The 22,044-nt window shown below is 37.2% G+C and overlaps 1 protein-coding gene across 1 annotated transcript in view; it reads right to left on the reverse strand.

The window, feature by feature from the left end:
* RHEB (Ras homolog, mTORC1 binding) overlaps positions 1-22,044 on the reverse strand; it is a gene marked incomplete at its 5' end in the record, with an annotated part of 111,210 nt that overhangs the window by 58,133 nt on the left and 31,033 nt on the right. Inside the window, 1 exon segment of the mRNA XM_070944743.1 lies at positions 14,754-14,836. Coding sequence (XP_070800844.1) covers positions 14,754-14,836 — 83 coding nt within the window.

Consider the following 22,044-nt stretch of genomic DNA (forward strand, 5'->3'; position numbering starts at 1 on the left):
GGGTTCTACTTACCTTTACTACTGGTTCACACTGAAAAAAGTGGCTTATGACCAGTCCTCCCACTTATGACCATTGTAGCATCTCCATGGTCATGTAATCAAAATTTGGGTGCAACTGGAATGTATTTACGATGGTTGCTGTATCCCGGGGTCATGTGATCACCATTTGTGACTTTCCCAGCCAGCTTCTCATAGGCAAAGTAAATGGGGGAAGCCAGATACGCTTAACAATCGCATGATTCACTTAACTGCAGTGATTCGCTTCACCATTGCAAAAAAGGACATAAAATCAGGCATGACTCACTTAACAACTGCCTTACAGAGGAACAGAATTTTTTTTTTATAAAAAAAGTTTTTTTTATTTTATAAACAAACAAACAAACAATACATAATCAATCATTATATCTTCTGAATACATCTTTTAAGTCTTCTTTTTGCTCCTCCAATATTTATCATATCTTAATATTGTAAACAAACAAACAAATAATACATAATCCATCATTCAATATATCTTCTGAGTACATCTTTTAAATCTTCTTTTTACTCCTCCAATATTTATCATATCTTAATATTGTCATTCCCTTTATTATAACATTTCCCCCATTTTTCTTACTTCTCTATTAATACCTTAATCTATCTTTTAATTATATTAAAAATTAGACAACCATTTTATCCCCACACAACCTTCAACCCCCCTCCCCACCCCCACCCCCGACTTCCCAGAGCAAAAACAGGGTATAGCATTAAACTAAACATAAGCTAAAATATACTAACTTGCTACAAGATTCAAAACTCCCTCACCCTCTTTAACTCCTCTTTTAAAAATTGTTCATCAGCCTCCCCTTTTAAAATTCTAATTTAAACATTTTAAAACTTTCTTTAAAGCATATCTCTTTAAGAAAAAGAAAAAAAAGAATATATTATTTTGCATCCATTCAATTTTAAATTAACCATTTTAGTACTTCATTAAGTTCTTTTTTTTCTTTTTTTCTTTCTCTCAAAAAAAAATACTTCAATAAAATATTCTTCAGAATATAACCTTAAAGATACTATTAATCCATTGAGTTTAGTTATTTCTAAGTCTTAAATTCATTCTTCAAAATATCAATTTCAAAACTTTCAGAAAACTATCCATTAACTTTAAAGTTAACCTTTTTAATACCACAGTCATTTTTTAAAAAAGCTATCCATTTTTAGTTAAACATTTTTACTTAAACTTAAAAAAAAGTGCTAATTTCAATAGACTTTTCAAATTTATTATTAAGATCCTCCCCAAAAGAAATTAATCTTGAGGACTTCCGGTTGGCACCGCAGGCTCCATGGACGGTCATTTATGACCGCCAGCCCTGCGTCTCCGTTAAAGCCGCTTTGACAGCGCAAAACGGCTGTCTAGCGGCTGAAAAACTCTCCTTCGGGAAAAGAAGGAGAGGAGAGCCGGTGGGCAAGAGTAGAGCCCCCCGAAAGTCCTCTGGATCATTCCCAGAGGCTTGGAGGGTGAGAGCTCCTCAGTCAGCCCGCCAAGAAGCTCCGGAGCCAGGACGACCCTGCAAAAGCAGGGCGAGAAGCCACGATCCGATCCTGCTTTTAAAAAGTGAGTTTGATTGATCCCAAGCGCAGGCAGAGCGGAAAACAAGAGAACAAGCCTTAAAAATACAGAGCTTAACTCCAAAGCTACTTTGTTTCAATTTGAATCTTGAGCTAGAGGCGGAAGATGGCGTCTTTGTTAGGGCTTTGAAAGTGAAAGCCTGAAACGAAAGTGTTTGAGAACTTTGCGCTGGGAGAGTGGATTAGCTGCCTATTAACTGCTGGGAACTGAGAGTGCGGAGGGAAGAGAATAAAGAAAAAAACTACTCTGTCTGGCAAATTAGAGATTATAAATTAACATCTTTAAGGACTTTGTTGCTTTTAAAGAAAAGAGGGGGGGAAGAAAAAAAATGGCTTCTAGACAAGTGAAACCAGGACTTGTTAAAGGAGGGGGAGGCTCTCCAGTTGTGTCAGTGGTGACACAGAAAGCACAACTTCCGGCTGATACACAGAGCCAGACCCAGAGTCAAGATGCAGCACTTAATGATTTTAAGGAAGCTATGAAAGAAGCCATAAATAATCAAGCAACAGCAATGAGAGAAGCAATGAACAATTTAACATTATTTGTTGAAGGGAAATTTAAGAAAATTGAGGAAGACATAAGCTCGATCAAGGGAGCAGTTGCAAAGGAGCACGATAAAATAAGAGATGATATTGTTTTTGCTGTATCAGGACTCTCAAACCTTGTTATTCAGCTTGATGGGAAAGTTGAAGAAATTAATGAAGCCAACTTAAATTTGGAAAGCAAAATGGGTGATGTCATGACTAGAACAGAGAAAGTGGATGATGAATTGGTAATGTTACAATACAGATCTATGGAGTTTGCTCTGAGATTGAGAGGCCTGAAAGAAAATAGCAAAGAAAATTTAAAAGACATTTGTGCTGATGCTATTGCGGAGATATTTAAAGAAAGACCAGAAGATGTGGCAATCCAAATTGATAAAATTTACAGGGTTAACTCCTGGTTGGCAAGACAAAGACAGCTGCCAAGAGATGTGGTGATCTACTTTACAACTAGGAGGATCAGAAATGAAATTCTACAAGCTTCTTACAAGAACAAAGTTCAGGTGGCTGGGCAGGAGGTGGTGGTTCTCAAAGAGATTCCTCCAAAGATGTTGAGAAGCAGGAAAGATTTTGGCTTTCTGGTAAATGAGTTGAGAAATCAACAAGTGGCATACAGATGGGACGTTCCAACTGGTCTAATAGTGACTTTTAAAGGAGAAAGATACCGGTTAAACACAGTTTGGAAGGCAAAAGATTTTTATGTAAATGTTTTACAGGCTGGATACCCACCCTCACCGGGGGGGGGGAAGGAAAAAAATGGAGATGTTACAACAAGAAAAAGATGGAAAACAGATACAAACTTACACTGAAGTTGCAGCTGGAGGAATTATTATGGAAGAAGATTTGGATTTTGGGGGCTTACCCCCAACTTTGGAACCACCTAAGAAGGGAGAGCCGAAAGCACAATGACTGACCCGATCAACTTATAAATTGCAACAACAACAATCAAAAGGGCAACAATCTCAAGATCCATCTCAAGAAGTCCAAAAAAGAGAAGCAGTGGGGGGAGCTAGGCCGAAGAGTAAGGTGGAGGAGGAGCTTCAGCTGATGCTCACAAGGCTTCGAAAGGCTAAAGATGGCAACTAAATTCCTATCTTGGAATGTTAATGGCCTAAATTCACCACAAAAAAGAAAGAAAGTATTTCACTACTTGAAACAATTTAACAATGATGTTATTTGCTTACAAGAAACACATATTAGATTATCAGACCAAAAATATTTGATAAATTCAAGTTTAGGTACAAACTTTGTGGCATCAGCGCCAGAGAAGAAAAATGGACTAGTGTAAGGAATATAGAGGTAAGGAAGTTTACCAACAGAAGATGATTAAAAAGGCTTTTTTGGAATTTTATACAAAGTTGTATGCTAGTGACTCAATACAAGGTATAGATATAGATAGATATTTAAAGGAAGGGAATATTTTGGAATTAACGTTGGAACAGAAGGAAGGATTGAATCAACCAATAACTTCTGAGGAGATTGTTGCGGCAATTAAGCAGTTAAAAATAAGGAAAGCTCCAGGAACAGATGGACTAACAGCTGTTTATTATAAGAATTTACAGCTTGACATGGTAGAGCCACTTAGAACTCTATTTTGTAAAATTCAATCGGGGAGGAGTTCCACCCTCTTGGAGAACAGCTTTTGTTTCATTGATTCCGAATGAAGATCAAAACTGTATCAAACCTGAAAATTTTAGGCCAATTTCACTTTTGAACACGGATTATAAAATTTTTCCTAAGATACTATCGAATAGATTAATGCCAGTTATGCAACAAGTTATTCACAATGACCAATCAGGTTTTATAAAAGGGAGACAGATGAAATATAATGTTAGGCAAATTATAAACTTATTGGAATATTTGGAGAAAAATAATCAGGTCCCTGCAGCGTTTATATTCGTGGATGCAGAGAAAGCATTTGATCGATTGAACTGGCAATTTCTGTTTAAAATAATAGAAAAAATGCACTTTGGGGAGTATTTCATACATTCAATTAGAGCAATATATCAGGAGCAAACAGCACAAATAATAGTTAATCGAGGTTTAACAGATGTGTTTAAAATTGAGAAAGGTACGAGGCAGGGCTGTCCTTTGTCGCCATTGTTGTTTATTTTAACTTTAGAAGTTTTGTTGAATAAGCTACGTGATTCTGACAAAATAAAAGGAATTGTAATTAGACAGCAGGATTATAGACTAAGAGCGTTTGCAGACGACCTGGTTCTTACTTTATCTCAACCTATAGAAGGGGCTCCCTATATGTTGGATATAGTAGCTCAATATGGTAAAGTATCTGGATTTAAAGTAAATCTACACAAGACAAAGATGATAACTAAAAATTTATCTATAACTCAAAGAGAAGAGTTAGGGAGGATAACGGGGTTTGAAGTAGTTAAAAAGGTTAAGTATCTAGGAGTATATATTGCAGCCTCAAATACGAAACTGTATAAAAATAATTATGAAATTCTTTGGCAAAAAGTACAGAAAGAAATGGAAAAATGGAAAAAGTTACAACTATCACTACTGGGAAGGATAGCAGCAATAAAAATGAATTTACTACCTAGGTTTTTATTCTTGTTCCAAATGATACCAGTGCTTAAAAAAGATGGAAATCTGATGGAATGGCAGAAAGGGGGTAATACTTTTATTTGGGCTGGGAAGAAACCAAGAGTGAAACTGAAAATTATACAGGATATACGTGAGAGAGGAGGGCTTAAAATGCCTAATTTAAGATTGTATTATGAAGCAGCAGCTTTATCACAAATTAGTGATTGGTTTAACTTAACTGAAGAAAGAATGTTAAACATAGAAGGTTATGATTTGTTATATGGATGGCATGCTTATTTGTTGTATGAAAAAAAAAGTGGATAAAGTGTTTAAGAGTCATATACTCATAAATGCATTTTTGAGAGTTTGGAAAAAGTACCAATATAAGATGAACTATAAGATACCTATATGGGCAAATCCCAGACATGCAATAGAAAATATAAGTATAGAGCAAAAAATAGAGGTGATTACCTATAAAGAGCTTCTTCTTTTGGAAAGGGGTAAGTTGCAACTGAAATCTCTAGATGAATTAAAAGAAGAAGGGATAATTTATACGTGGTTTCAGTATGGTCAGCTTCAAGCTAGATGGAGGGAGGATCAAAAAATTGGGGTTATGCAAAATGAGGAAAATTTGGTGAAACAGATTAGAGATCAAAGTCAGATGCATATTAAAAGGTTGTATAATGCATTACTGGAAATAAACTCAGAAACAGAATTGGTTAAGGATTGTATGATAAAATGGGCACAAAACTTTCAGGAACCAGTGATGATGGAAACGTGGGAAAAGATTTGGGTCAGAAATGCTAAATTTACGCAAGCACAAAATTTGAGAGAGAATTTTTATAAAATGTTTTATAGATGGCACTTAGATCCTAAAAAATTATCATGTATGTACTCGAACTTGCAAGCTAAATGTTGGAGATGTGAATGTAATGATGCAACCTATTATCATATATGGTGGACCTGTAAGAAAATCAAGGCATTTTGGACAAAAATTTGGTGGGTGATGCAGAACATTTTGAAAAGAAGGTTGAAATTTACTCCTCAATTGTTTCTATTGGGTATAATTACAGACTGTACAGTTTCAGAGACTAAATTGATTTTGAACTTAATATCAGCAGCTAGGCTGCTGGTAGCTCTATATTGGAAGAAGGACTCTTTGCCTACTATTGAAGAGTGGATATTGAAAGTAACAAACCTAGCAGAAATGGCGAAAATCTCGGCCTATTTGAAGGACCACACGCAAGAAAGATACGCATCGGAATGGAGAAGATGGATTGATTATATTCAAAATAAGTATCAGACAAGAAAATATCAAATAGCTTATGAATGACTGTTAGTATTAGAAGTATTTGGTTATTCGTAGTGGAGTTAAGGTTTCAGTGGGGGAGGCAGTACTTTGAGGATAAGTAGATTAATCTAGTTTATGTTTGATTAAATGAAATACCTTGTATTTTGCTCTGGGAAGTCGGAGGGGAGGATGGGATGAAGGGGGGGAAAGGGTGGGGGGAACATGGGGTGTGAGAAATATAAGAATTATTCCTGTAAAAGCATAACCTGAGTTACGCCATTTTAAAATCATGTTAAGGCTTTATTTTACCTTGTATAACCTGATTATATAACTTAGCTGACATTTAAGAAAATGAGAAAGGAACTGTGTAATTCCTGTGTTCTTGAGAATATGTTTATCTTGCAGGAAATATGCTTTTGGGTCAGCTTGCCCTCATTAATTAGGGGAAGTACGCATATGCTGATATCACACGTATAAGCAATATTTTTAAGTGGGGTATTTTTATACTGGAAATGTGGGGACTTTCCACAGGGGCAAAACATGTGTTCAACTTGTTATATAAGATCTGAAATTGTACTCCAGGGACATGCTTGTATCCTGTACGGTGTAACGATGTAACCTGAAAACTGCATATAAGATGGTAAGAAAGAACCCATAATCCGCCTTCTCTCTTTCTGAGAAGGACCTTTGCAAAGAATAAAATTAACCTTGTCTTGTCTATCAACTCTCTGTCGTTATTTTGAAGGTAACAGGTATTTCCTGTGTATCACAATTGGCGCCCGAAGGGACCTGAAAACTCTCTGTCTGGAATGGAACTCCCTGATACGTGCGCACACACTGATTTCAGTGAGATGGGGTTATTTCCTTTCCAGCCAGAATTGCTTTTCTATGTACCCTGAGATAGAGGCTTGAACGTCAAGACAGGAGGAACGTTCCTGGGGACTACAGTGCACTGGGAGTGAGTGAGTATTTTTTTTCTTTCTCTCCCTGGGGTTATTATTAGGTGTGCTTAGTGTGTGTGGTCTGTGTGTGAAAGTGACAGTATGGGGTTTTCTAGGAGCAAACGTGGTAATAATATTAACAATGAAATATCCTCCATCCCCCATATCTCCATTAGGGAAATTGTTGACACAGTGGTCAGAGGATTGGTTGAAAGCTTATACAAAGGTATTAGATAAGGTGACTATGATTAATTATTGTAAAAAGGTTTGGCTGACGTTTGTGTTGATACAGCCTAATTATAGGTGGGGAGTCAGACCCATATTGGATCAATGCTTTGAAGAACATTTTGGTGAAAAAAAGAAGTTGAAAGCTCAATTGTTATATGTTGAGCCTCGGTTCCATGTTCAGTAGTTTGACCCTTCTCCCCCGAGAAGTTCTAGATTTTTGTATGGGAAGGAAGAAGAAGAGGAAGGCTGGGATCCTTTAGTTTATGCTACATGCCCACCTCCCCCTCCTTCGTATAATCCAAGTGGAGCTAAAGTTGTGGGTGGAATTGATGTTGCTGCTGGGAGCAGAAAGGAAGAGACCTCGGCAGGGCAGTAATATAGGCAGCTGGAGAAGGAGTTGGATGAATTGTCAGTAACTGTGAAACAGAATCCATCCACTTCTCCTCGTGTTACATGTTCACAAACTAAAGGAATGTTTCCTTTAAGAGGAATGCCGAATGGTATTGCGGCTTTTGTGAATGTGTCTTTGACATCTTCTGATCTGGGAGATTATAAAAGCAACATGCCGTCTTTATAGGCGGATCTGATCAAGTTGTCTGAGTCATTGGATTTATTCCTGGGACCCAATCTGTATACTTTTGCAGAGTTACAGCATATATTGGGTTATTTGTTCTCCCCTGAGGAGAGGTCACAAATTCGAAAGGCAGCTATGGCTTTTTTGGGATAAAATCCAAGTGGGGACTGCTCAGCCCGTTGCTGCCGATGTTAAGTCTCCATTTGATCCTAAATTAGCTAAATTAGTTAATTTGGCTGACCGGGGGCAAATGGAGGACCTGAAGAGAATTATAATTCAGGGAGTTAAGACAGCTGTACCTCAAGGAAGAAACTTTAACAAAAGTCTTGGAGGTGGAACAATTGTGGGAAGAAACACCATCTGTGTTTCTGGAATATATTAAGGACAATTTGAATAAGCACTCTGGTCTTTCTCCTGAAACGCCGGCTTATGAGTCCTTAATGAAAATGAAATTTGTGACGAAATCATGGCCAGACATACAGAAGCTTGAGAATTGGGCTACTACTGATATTGCTGCTCTGTTGAAAGAAACTCAAAAGGTCTATGTGAATAGGGATGAGGCCAAGACTAGGAGAAAAAGAAAGAAAGAAAAGTCGAATGATGGTGTCTGTGTTGAAACAGACAGGAGAGAGAAAGGAGAGGCATTTTGCTAGAGCTTGTCCTGAGAAGAGGATGATTAGTGTGTCCAGAAGAGGAGGATCATGTGTTTCTAATAGATACGGGTGTGACTAGAACCTCTATTTGTAAATTGCCTAGAGGAGTGCATCCCACAGGTGTAACTATTAAGATAAGAGGTGTCAAGGGTATACCTTTTGATGTGCCATTGTTGAAGAATGTGAAACTGAGTTGTGGAAAGTGTATTATACATTTGGATGTGATATTTGTTCCAGAAGCAGGTATTAATCTGTTTGGGAGGGATGCATTGTCTCTTCTGGGATGTGAGCTTGGTATACAGATCTTTCTCGTTCTTGGATGAGGCAGAAAACTCTGTAGGAATGTAGTAAGGAAGGTTTATTGTTCTTCCTACCTGAGGTTGAATGTGAATATTTTGTCTTTGATTAATGTGATGTGATAGTGATATGTGTGTGCCGGCTAATTAAGTGACCTTCTTGACTTAAGCTTGGAGCTGTGGAAAACGGATGATGGTTAGGGCCCGAAATCAAGTTTTTGATTAAAAACCGCATCCTGCAGTTTTCCACTGCTTGAGGAATAGGCTACAAGATGTCAAGGATGAAAATGAAATGGGTATCTGAAGGGATGGAACATTCCCAGGTTTTATTCCAGGTTTGCAAATGTTGTTAAATGGTATGTGTGTGTTGGAATACACTAAAAGGTCTGATTGCAGAATAAATATGAATGTGTGTGGCAAGCCCTCACATGGGGGTGGTACAGTGATCCTGATATTTGTAAATGCCTGTGCGTTGAACCCCTGAGAGATCTCCTTTTGTATAATGAAATAGTGAGTGGCAAGAGTTTGTTGTTGTAGTTGTTGTTATGTTGTAATAGCAAGTGTTTGACTGAGCAAGTGAGAGATGAGAGAGATCCTATGGAGAAGTAGGATTAGGAAGAGGTATTTACGATGTTAAATGGAGACAGGAGTAGTATTTTTCCTCCCTATATTTCCCCTGTTTTTTTGTTCTGAACAAGAGAAGTAGGAAAGGGGGGGGGGAAGGTGCGGTTTGTTTTCCCTTTTACACATTTTTTTTCCTTTGCTGAGTTTGTCTGAGAGAAAGGAGGGGCGAATGGGTGATTTGATCCTGCATTGTTTCTGACTGCATTGGCAGCTATGCAGATATATTTCCTGTCCTGCTCTGAGTTTTGATTTTATTTTTGTTTGTGAAATGTTTGAGGTGTTTAAATAAATCTATATAATAGAGAAGTGACATTGAAAGTTTAAAATAATTATTTTTGGGAGTAGAGACCCGGAGTACCTCTATTAGGTGATTTTCTTTTGTTTTTTTGGAGTTTTTTTATTACCCTCTTTTATGTTTTTATGTCTGTGCATTTTGAATGATTTTGAATGCTGAGAAGGAGATTTCTAGGATAGCCTGGATACTGGATAGCCTGGGGAATAGTTGACTATGTTATTTTAGCTTAGTGTTGTCCAGATAAGGGATGTTCCCTTGAGGGAAGAATTACTGCTAGAAGGTAAAGATGGACTTTTGGTCTGGTTAGCTAGGAAGTTACCTGTAAGTTAGTCTGTATAGACTTGTGGTTTAGACTTGTGAATTTAGATTAAGCTTTGCAATTCTTTGAAGCTTGTGGAAATAGTTTAGCTAATTTGTGATAGAGATGTGGTGTGATTCCTCCGAAGTGGGGAGAGTTGAGTATTTATTGATACTTTATTGATTTATTGATAGTTAATTCCAAACTAAGTTGTTTGGAAGAAAGGTTTGAAGAGTTGAAGAAAGTAATAAAATTGTCTCAAGAGAGTTTGGTTCTCTTGACCAATAAGAATTTAAATTTAGTTGAATTCCTGTCAGGAGAGAGAGATGGGATGATGTGGAACGAAATTGTGTGGTTATGAATTAATGGGTTTTCCCGAGTTGAGAATGGGATGAAGCTGAAAGGTTATGCAGTTGTGAATGGAGACACTACTGAGATATTGGAAGCTGGAAAGTTACCGTCTGAATGGTCAGCGCATACATGTGAGGTTTTTGCTTTATTGTAAGCATTGCACATATTAACTAATGAGGTAGGGAACATACATGCTGATTTAAAGTATGCTTATGGTATCTTACATACTTTTGGGATAATCTGGATTGAAAGGGGGTTGATATTTAGTAAAAGGAAGGAATTGCAACAGGTGGAACTTATCACAACTGTTTTAAAGGCAGTTGAGGATCCTTCTAAACTTGCTATTATACAAATAGTGGATGAAGGGGTGTGTAAGTGAATGGGAAATGGATGACTAAAGATGGGGTGCAAATTTTTACTAAAGCTGTGATGTGGAATGTAATTGAATGAGTGCATGAGGGAACCCATTGGGGAACGCAAGCACTCATTGATTTTATTAAATGTATATATGCATATATGTGTGTAGGGGTATGTATACAATAGCTATACAAATGGTATGGAAATGAATACATTGTGTATGTGAAAAACATGTAGAGATTGACCATTTGGCCTTTTCAATGAATCCAAGTAGATTACATTGAAATGCCGGTGGTGTGACCATTGATATATGTAATAATAATAGTGGATTATTTTACTGGATGGTTTGAAGCCTTTCTTTGTGTAAAGACAGGTGCTCAGATGATTGTTAAATCATATTGGAACGAATAATACCCAAATATGCATTGATTGATCTTATTGATAGTGATAGGGGTACACATTTCATTGTCCAGGTGATGGAGGTTATGGAACAATTAGGAATTGATTGGCAACTACATTTATTGTTCACGCCAAGTTCTATAGGGCGTTGTGAATGTGCTAATCAGACAAGTAAATCTATGTTACAAAGATTAATGTTAGAGCTTCAACTACCTTGGACGAAGTGTTTGACTTTAGCTCTATTAAGAATAAGAACTAGTCCTAGGAAAGATCTGGGGATATCTACGTATGAAATGATGTTTGGATTGCCATATACGGGGAAAGTTGAGATGCCTAGGAGAGAATTGAAAGATGTTTTTTCTGAGAAAATATATACAGGGACTGTCCCAGTGTTTTTCTCATTTAAGGTCAAAAGGACAGAATCCACCTCTTGATTTCCAAGCACATGAATACAAAAGCGGAGACTGGGTCCTGATAAAAGCTATTACGGAAAAGAAGTTGCAGCCGGTGTGGGAAGGACCGTTCCAAGTTCTTCTAACTACAGAGTCGGCTGTAAGGACTAAGGAACAAGGCTGGGTACGCTATTCCAGAGTCGAGGGACTGGTGGCTTTACCTTATGGATGGACAGTTGCTACGGAACCTGCAAACCCTCTTAAACTGACTTTTCGATGACAAACCTTAGACGATTGAGGACCAATGGATGGAAGAAGAGATTTGTATTTGGCTAGGAGTGATAATAATTCTTGTTGTGTTTCTGATTGTATTGAGGAAAGATATTATTGATTGGTGTAAATCTATGCTTTGGTATCCAGTGGATGTAAGTTGTCCTCTATTGCTTGATGAATTGGAGGTAAGATAATAACCTTTTATCTCTTTGGACAATACGTTGGGGGAGCTAGTTCACTAGGAATAATGGGGTTTCTTGTGGTAGCGTTTGTTATTCTACAGGTGTGGATAGGAATGGGGATTTTGGCTGTGTTGCCTAGTTACCCTATAACATGGTAGCAGCTATGTTTCCATACTGAACTTGAGCACCGTTATTCTCTTATAGAAACACCACTAACCCTAATAGACACTACTGAGGAAGCTGAGATATGTATTAAGTCATCTTTTGGAGATGGTGTGTGCCAAGTGCAACCGTACATATGAGATAGAGATGACATTGATCTTTCAAATAGAATGGAATTTTTATATAAACAATGCACTGAGCTATTTGGTAATTATACACCTTCATACAAGAAGTTTCGGATTTTAGAGGAAGGGTTATACAAGCTCCCTCCAAGTTAATGTTTCTATGTGGTAACATGGCATTGCCCAAATTACCTATTGTATGGAGAGGAGTTTCTATACTGTTACAGGATATTCATAATTTACAGGAATAAACTGGTAAAGAGGAGAATTGGGGATTGTGAGAAATATAAGAATTATTCCTGTAAAAGCATAACCTGAGTTATGCCATTTTAAAATCATGTTAAGGCTTTATTTTACCTTGTATAACCTGATTATATAACTTAGCTGACATTTAAGAACATGAGAAAGGAACTGTGTAATTCCTGTGTTCTTGAGAATATGTTTATCTTGCAGGAAATATGCTTTTGGGTCAGCTTGCCCTCATTAATTAGGGGAAGTACGCATATGCTGATATCACACGTATAAGCAATATTTTTAAGTGGGGTATTTTTATACTGGAAATGTGGGGACTTTCCACAGGGGCAAAACATGTGTTCAACTTGTTATATAAGATCTGAAATTGTACTCCAGGGACATGCTTGTATCCTGTACGGTGTAACGATGTAACCTGAAAACTGCATATAAGATGGTAAGAAAGAACCCATAATCCGCCTTCTCTCTTTCTGAGAAGGACCTTTGCAAAGAATAAAATTAACCTTGTCTTGTCTATCAACTCTCTGTCGTTATTTTGAAGGTAACAGGTATTTCCTGTGTATCACATGGGGGGGGAAATTTCTGTATTTTTTTTTTTTTTGTAAAACTTTTCAATAAAAAAAAAAAGAAATTAATCTTCAATTCTTCCTTTCTTTCTATATTTTTTCCAATCCTTCTTCTTCAATAATACTTTCTCCTTCAACATTGCTCCTCCCCCTGCTTTTATTTTCGAAAATTTTTGAATGTAGATTTGAGACTGATGCATCTTTGAAAATCGCTCTCTCCTTAAAGTTATCTCCTTCATTTTGAAAGCTCCATTTCTACTCTTCCTGCTATAATCAGTCACTTCCTCCCTTAAAAATTGATTCTGTCTATAAAACCAAGAATTGTCACGATAAAGTTTATCAGTCTGCAGGAAAGAGTCTATTTGATGCTTTTCAGTTAACTGCATAGAAGCCTCTGCCAAAACCTCTGTTTTCAATGTGGTAACTTCTATCGTGTTCCTGACAACCTCTTTTCCCTGCTCCAAAGACAAATTAGTTTGATTTTCTTGCCAGCAAATCATTTTTGTTCTCCAGATTATAATTTTGAATAGTCCTTTCAATTGATTCCAGTATAGCAGAAGTATAGAAATTTAAAAGTTCTTGTAAAACCTCTACAGTCACAACTTGTGAATTTGCTGGCTCATATAGTAATGATCCTCCATCCTTGATGTCAGCCATATTTCAATTCCCAGTTTAAGTTTATTCAGCTATCAGGTCAATAAATCCAATAGTTTTCCACACAATTTAGAAGTATAAAGTAGTTGAGGTCAATACCATAGTCTTTTTCATTTCACTAGCACTTTAAATCTTTTTCTTGCCGTGTAATCTGGTAGCCTTTACAATGTTGCAGCTTTAACGATCACTTTCACTTGTAAGTTTTGTTTTAAATGCCCTTAAGCGCCATCTTTTTTCCTTTTTCTTTTAAACGGAGTTAAAGTTTAATACTTGCATTTTCTGTTCTCCTGATTTGCTCTGTTAGCATCCAGATTCGAATTTTCTCATAGTCCTTAAAATTGCACTGCTGGTGTGGTCGCGACCCCTTGTTCTGCATAGAGCAGAATCGTCCCGTATCCGGAGCACTGAAGGGCTTTCAGGGAGCTCTCACCCTGCAAACCCCAGGCTTAAAAAAAAAGCCTGGGGGTCTAGGGGAGCTCTACCCAGACCCTTCTGCTCTTCTCTCCCCCTTTTTCCCGGGGGGAGAGTTTCGAGCCGCTAGAACAGCTGATTTTCGCTGTTCTAGCAGCAAACAGAATCACGGGGCTGGAGCTCCTAAAGGAGCGTCCATTCGGGGAATGCAGAGCCACCGGAAGTCCCCAGAGGAACAGAATTTTTGATCCCAATTGTGGTAGTAAGTTGAAGACTACCTCTAAGAAGATCTGACTCTCATACTTTAAAAACATACTATCAATCTGTTTGTAATTGTACTAAAAGCCTTTACTCAACGTATACCCTATTTTTATTATAAGATGGATTTGAACAACTTACTAACAGAATTAAACATATGCATTAGATAGTAAAGGTATTGCTCTGATCACATATTTTTTTCCTTGTAGTTGGACACTGGTGAGGAATAGTGGTGGAACTGGCTACTTGATGGATAGGCAGAGGATTACTAGTCCACGAAACACAGTTCATCTCTTCTTCCATTTCTTTTTCTAAGCCCTTCATTATAGTATTTATTTTAGCTCATGTGCTGTGACTCCTCAATGCAAGCTTATGCAGCCAACAACAGCCTATAAAACAGACTTTTCTATTTTTTTTGGAAAGACTGAAGCACAGATTAAAACAGCTCAAAATTAGACAACAAAGATAGGACCATAATTTACCTTTTTATTGATGTCACTGAATAAACAAGAATATAGCCATTAATGTCTATGGAATATGTCTGAGGAAATATGGAATATTAATCCTGTTGGAAGATAAAGCTTCATTTTAAAGTTTTGTAGCCACACACACATATTGGTAATAAATACTGTATCTAATGTTTAAGATTAAACACAATCATCACATCATTTAAACACCATACGTGAATGTACATGGACACAAACTGTCTTCTTTTCATAGCTCTGTTTTACACTCTCAGAATTCCAGGCATAGCTGACAGATTTCAATGCTTGTGCAAAGGTCAGCAAGAACTCCGTTGAAAATACAAGGCATAAAAGCAACATTTACTGAGATGGCATGTCCATATACTTATTTCAAGTTTATAACCAATGATTTTAATGAAATACTAAACTGGAAAGTAGTAATACTTAGGTTTCAATTTCTAAGTTGTTCTATTAAAGTTGAATATGAAGAAAACTATTAGAATAAACTATTACATTGCTAGATTTACATGTTAACAAATTTATATCTTGCTGTTAAAAATGCAAAATCAGATAAACCAGGGGTGTCAAACTCAAGGCCCGCAGGCCGTATCTGGGCCATGGGGTGTTTAAATCTGAAAATATCAAAGGACTGGCCCATGGTGACCCTGGAAGCTAAAATGGGCTGCATGCAGCTCCCCCGTGCCTCGTTTTCACCCTCCATGGCCTCCTGCAGCACTCTGTCAGCCGAAAACGGGGCAAAAACGGCTGGCAGAGTGCTGCAGGAGGCCATGGAGGGTGAAAACGAGGCACAGGAGGGCCGTGTGTGGACTCCCCACACCCCATTTTGGCCGGCAGGGTGCTGCAGGAGGCATCTGGCCCACAGAGGACAACTACAATGCTGATCCAGCCCTCAAAGAAATCCAGTTTGACACCCCTGAGATAAACCATTTCAGGAAATTTATACATTCTCAACTACATTATAAAGATTAAAAAAAGCCCCCAGACTTTAGTTCATAGCAAACAGTAAGTCACTGCCAGAATGAACACATATAGTACTATATGAAAGGTTTCGCCAAACAATAGTCTGTTCCAAAGATCTAAACCTTAATCCTGTTTATTATTGTGTAGGTGTTTTTAATTCCCCCCTCCAAAGGTTAGACGGTAACCCTCAAAAGAAAATTCCCTAAAGAAGAAATCCTCCATAAAGAAAATAATTCTATCTCTACTTTCTCCTTTTAACTGCTAATTGATGACAGCCATACAATGTTTCCATCAGCAGAGATATACATTGTCTCCAGCTAAACTGGAGAAAGTAATATATTTGAAACACTAGAAGACGGTGATACAAAGAGTGCAGGCAGGCAGGAATCTATCACTGGAGCCAATCCATATTTAAAAGGCATGGGAATTTAACACCTAAGCCCTATGTCCATGTTTCTCACAACCATAAAAGACAATGACAAAAACCATATGCCTAACCAGGAAGATCTTTTCTGGTTCCTCCAGTCATAAAATCAGCGTCCTGATCCCCGAACAAAGTCCTACTTTTATTAGAAGGAGGGTCCCTTACTCTAGAAAAATAGAGTCCACCCAGACCTAAAGGTCTGAAAACAGCAATTGGGTTCAGTAAATAAAGATAGAGGGCTGTTTACCTCACTAGGAGGTCCCTTGGGTGCAACACATGCACCCCAAACTGACAGGCGACCACGGTCAGGTAAGGACGGGGAACGCCATAACCTGAGTTTCACCAGGATCCCCATTAGGGGAGGTTGCTGAAAGCCTGAGATGACAAGAAATTGCCTGTCCAGGTGAGAAATGAGAGAAGTACATGTGCAAAGATTATGTAGAGATTGGATTTAGTTCAGGGATGGGGCAGTCAGTCAGATTTGGCTAAATAAAGGTACTTTCAAAAGAAAAAGAAGAAAAAAATAAGACTGATCTTTCTCTTGTGTGTGTTTATTGAGATTTTTGTCTTTAAAAATAAGGAAGTTAATGTGGAAAAAATTGATTACTTATACTTTACAGTTGAGTGCAGATTTGCTAAGCCTTCTTTGCTTTACAAGTACATTTGAACAGGAACCAAACTAAGATCTACAATGAAAATGACTGACCATGGTGTGTAAAACTTAAGAACCCCAATTTTTTTTCTATCTTTGTGTATGTATGTGTATTAAGGTCTTTGTGTGTCCTGGAGGTAAAATAATTGATGTGAAAAGATGGGTTAATTGTGCTGATAATAGGCTTCCGGTTGATGTCGCAGCGATACAGACAAAGAGGAACGGGTCTCCGCATTCCCTCTACTGAATTCTTCATGTTTGTGGGCTCCGGAGGGAGCCTAAGCCGCCCTGTGTCGAAGCGTAAATCAGCTTCGATACTACCCCCTGGGGTAATTGCACTTGATTAGAGACGGATGGATCTTGTTTTTCCATGCTGTATACTTTAAAGAAAGAAAACCCGAAATATATTCTAAGAAACATTTTATTATAAAGAAATAAAACAAACTTACTAACTACATCATTATCGGCAGTTCTATCACACAGACGGACAAAGGAAAAAAAAATCAGGAAGTTACTTCCTTAAACTTGGACATGCGCAGTAGCTCAGAAATCACAAGACAGTCTTTTTTTTTTTTTTTAATAATACTTTATTGAGTTTTAAAAAAGTTTTTTTTAAAAAATAAAATATCAAATCTCAGGTAACATCTGAGGTATCGTGCAATTACATATATACCATATATACACAGTAAGTATTTTCAAATCAATCATTATTATTAATCATTTTTAGAGATAGGTATATCCTTATAGTCATATTCTATTATTCCACCATATGTACCACCTTTGCCATACTGCCTTAAATTTTGAATTTTCCTCATCTTTGAGCATACTGGTTAATTTCGCCATTTCTGCACATTCCAAAATTTTATTTATTATTATCACCTCTGGAGGGACTTGTTTATCCTTCCAATATTTTGTGAAGGTTAATCTGGCCGCTGTTATGATATGTATTATTAGTTGTGTCTTGTCCTTAGAGAACCCGTCTCCCGTCATTCCCAATAGGAAAACTTCTGGAGAAAATTCTATATCTTCTTCTACTATTTCCTGCAGCCAGGTTCGTATTTTTGTCCAGAACTTCTTTGTCTCTGAGCAGGACCACCACATATGAAAGAAGGTGCCAATCTCCTTTCCACACTTCCAACAAATTCCTGAGGCATTAGAAAATATTTTTGCTAATCTAGCTGGGGCTAGATACCATCTGTGAAATATTTTGTAGTGGTTCTCCCTATAAGTAACAGATTTAGTAAAATTATAATTTCTATTCCAGGCCTCCTCCCAATCATTAAAATTTAATCTGTGGCCAATGTTTTTTTCCCAAATGCTTAGTTGGTTCCTCGCTATCCCTTCTGCTCTGTCTTCGCCTAATAAGAGGTTATAGAATCTGGCTAGCATTTTCTTTTCCATTCCCAGGATAATTTTATCTAAATTGTTATACTTCATCTCTATCCCAAATTGATCCCTATCTTTTTGATATCTAGAGCTTATCTGCATGTAGCTCCACCAGTCCAAATTAAAGCCTTGATTGTTTAAAGTTTCTCGAGGTCTAAGGGTACCATTTCCATCTAGTATGTCTTTGTACGTGCCAAATTTTCCAATATCCCTTTTATTAGCAGCAAGCAACGCCTCTGTAATTGAAAGCCAAATCGGAATTTTGGTATAAAATCTTTGTCTAATTTCTTCCCATGTTTGGATCAAAGTCTCTCTTAATTTGTGTCTGTGAAAATGTAATTTCTTTTTATTCTTTGGACCCCATAGATAAGCGTGCCAGCCTGCCTGTAGATCGTGGCCTTCTAATGTCAGAATTCTCTTATTTTGTAGTGTGACCCAATCTTTGATCCATACTAATTTGGCCGCGTTCTGATATAATTGCCAATCCGGTAATCCGAAGCCGCCCATGTTTCTTTTCCCTTGCAGCGTTTTATATGCAATTCTTGCCTTCTTCCCTTCCCACAAAAAATCTCGCACCTTCCTTTCCAAATCTAGAAAATATTTTTTATCCAGGTTCACCGGAATGGTTTGAAACAGAAATATGATTTTAGGAAGAATATTCATTTTAATTGCTGAGATCTTACCTGTAAAGGATAATTTTAGTTTCTTCCATCTATCTATATCCTGTTTTATTTTTTGTAATAATGGGTTATAATTGTCCTCTTTTAAGGAGGAATACCTTACAGTGATCCAGATTCCCAGATATTTTATCTTCTTTCTTATTTGCAATTCCAGGGACTTTTCTAACCGCTTCTTGTTCATCTCATCCATATTTCTTACTAAGATTTTGGTTTTAGTTTTGTTAAGTTTAAAGCCAGCGACTTCACCATACTGTTGTATTTCCTGGAGTACCTTGGGACCAGATTTTAAAGGATCTTCCATTATTAAGGCCACGTCATCCGCGAAGGCTTGTATTTTAAAAATTTCTTTCTTAATTTGTAATCCTTTGATTTCTTTGTTGTCTCTAATCTTTCTTAATAGAATTTCCAGCGCCATTATAAAAAGTAGGGGGGACAGGGGGCATCCCTGTCTAACTCCCTTTTGTATCCAGAATGTCCGTGTCTTATCTCCATTTATTAATATACTTGCTCTCTGTTTATTATATATATTTTCAATCATCTTTCTAAAATTTGTACCGAATCCCATCAAATCAATTTGGTTAATCATGAATTTCCAATTTAAATTGTCGAACGCCTTTTGGGCGTCCAAAAATGCTAACGCCAGCTGTTTTTCTGGGTGTTGTTCATAATATTCTATAACATCTATTATTGTCCTCACGTTATCCCTCATTTGCCTCCCTGGGAGAAATCCTTTCTGATCGCTATGAATCCAGCCATTTAAAATTTTTTTTAGTCTCTCCGCAATTATACTAGTGAATAATTTATAATCTGAGTTTAACAGAGAAATCGGCCTGTAATTTGCTATCTGTTTTGGGTCAGCACCTTCTTTCAAAATGAGAGTAATATAGGTTTCCTTCCAGGAGTCTGGGATTCTTGTACCCACTAGTACCTCATTGAATATGTCCAGCAATTTTAGTAGTAGTTCTTCCTCAAATTTTACGTAAATTTCCCCCGGGAGTCCGTCTGGACCTGGTGTTTTATTTTTCTTTATTTTGGCAAGCGCAGATTTAAGTTCTTCCATTGTGATTTTATTATTTAACATTTCTCTCTCTTCTTCTGCTATCTGTGGCAAGTTAGCTTCCACCAAATATTGTACAATTTTGTCTGGGTCAATCACTTCCTCTTTATATAAGCCTTCATAAAATTTTCTCGCTCTTTCTAACTTATCCATTTCTTTTGTCAGAATGTCCCCACTGATGTCTTCTAATATAAGAATCTGATTTTTTTCCTGTTCTTTTTTTAGTCTATATGCTAGCCATCTTCCCGACTTGTTGGCGTTTTCAAATTGATAGTGTTTTATCCTCTTAATTTTTTGTGCCAGCTCTTTCTGATCCAGGACGTTAAGGTTATGTCTTGCCATCATCCATTTTTGCTTGGCCATCTCGTCTCCCGGGTTTTGTTGTAATTTGCTATCTGCTTCTTTCAAGTTCTTATTATATTCGTCTCTAACTTTTCTTTCTTCCTTATTCTTAAATGCCATGTATGAGATCGCTACTCCTCTCAAATACGCCTTCATAGTATCCCATACAATTTCCTTCGCCGTATCTTGCCTGCCGTTCTCAATGAAGAAGCGCTTAATTTCTTCATTTAATTTTATTATAAAATCTTTTTCATTCAAGAGGTTAGATCTTAGACTCCATCTTTGTTGTCTCCTCTTGTTAACATAGTGCCAATGTATTTCCAGAAATTTATGGTCTGTCCAAGAATTTATGCTTATATCTGCTTTCTTAATTTCTAAGCCTAATTTTCTAGTAGTCCAAACCATGTCAATTCTAGACCAAGAACTCTGTGGGTTTGAGAAAAAGGTATATTGAGAGTCGTGAGGATGTAAAGTACGCCATATATCAATTAAGTTGAGTTCATCAACAAGATCAAAGAAGCTTTTTGGCAGCGGTAATCTTTTATTCCTTTTTCTTTCACCACTTTTATAGTCTTTCAATGGATTAACAATTCCATTAAAATCGCCTAGCATACATATTTCCAGATGGGCCCAGTTCCCTAATTGTTCATGTAGTTTTTTATAAAATTGTCCCTGTTTCTCATTTGGAGCGTATACTCCCACTAACAACATTTTTGCATTAGCTCTCCTAATTTCTACCATTAAAATTCTCCCTTTAGTATCTTTATGTTTTATTTCTGCCTCGATTCCCTTTTTCACATAGATCGCCACACCCCTTTTCCTTTTCTCCGCTAATGACACAAATAACTTACCAAATTTAACAAATTCTAAACGATTTGCCTCATCTTCTTTTATGTGGACCTCCTGTAGACAAATTATATCTGGATTCTGTTTTGTCAATTTTGATAGGATTGTCTTTCTTTTTTTATAGTCATTTAAGCCATTGACATTTAAGGATATAATTTTTAGGCCGTCCATTTCTTATTTTGTGTCCGGGTTCTAGTTTTTATTTGTCTTTAGAGTTACCGCTCTTACTGGTCTAGTCTTTTTTCCTTGCCCTTCCGCTTCTTCTTTTTTCTTCTCCTCCTCTATATCTTCTTTTGTAGTTTGCTCTTGTGAGGTCTCTTCTTCCGTATTTACTGTATCGAGCTCTTCTTTACTAGTCTGTTCTTCTTCTCCTCCTCTTATTTGTTCTAGGAAGTCTTGTGCTTCAGATAAACTATCGATTTTAACTTTTCTTCCTTGCCATGACACAATCATCCCCTCTGGCAGAATCCATCGAAATGTGACATTCCTTCTATTTAAGTAGCTCGCCAGGAACCTATAGTTTTTCCTCACTTCCCTCACTCTTCTAGGTACCTGTTTTAGGATATTCACCTCCTTTCCTTGGAATTCAATCTTTTCTTCTCTCGCTATGTTGAGAAGAATATCCCTCACTTTCTTCCTGGCGAACTTCACGTGGACCTCCCTAGGAAGTCTATTTCTTCTAACATAGTTCGTTTGAACCCTGTAGACCTCGTCAAGTTCTTTACTAATATCTTGTTTGTCCTGCTGAAGGACATCTGCTATCAACCCGGCTATTTTATCATTTAAGTCCTCCTCCTTCTCTTCATAAATATTTTGGAGGCGAATGTAATATGAGGCCTTATCCATTTCTAGCTGTAGCAGGGATTCTTCAATTCCTTTGTGTTGTATCGCATATGTTCGGTCCACCATGTCTAATTTTTTCTCGCTTTGATCCATCCTCT

This window comes from Pituophis catenifer, unplaced genomic scaffold, assembly GCF_029215685.1.
Source record: "Pituophis catenifer annectens isolate HBS135680 unplaced genomic scaffold, rPitCat1.0.hap2 SCAF_5, whole genome shotgun sequence".
NCBI lineage: Eukaryota > Metazoa > Chordata > Lepidosauria > Squamata > Colubridae > Pituophis > Pituophis catenifer.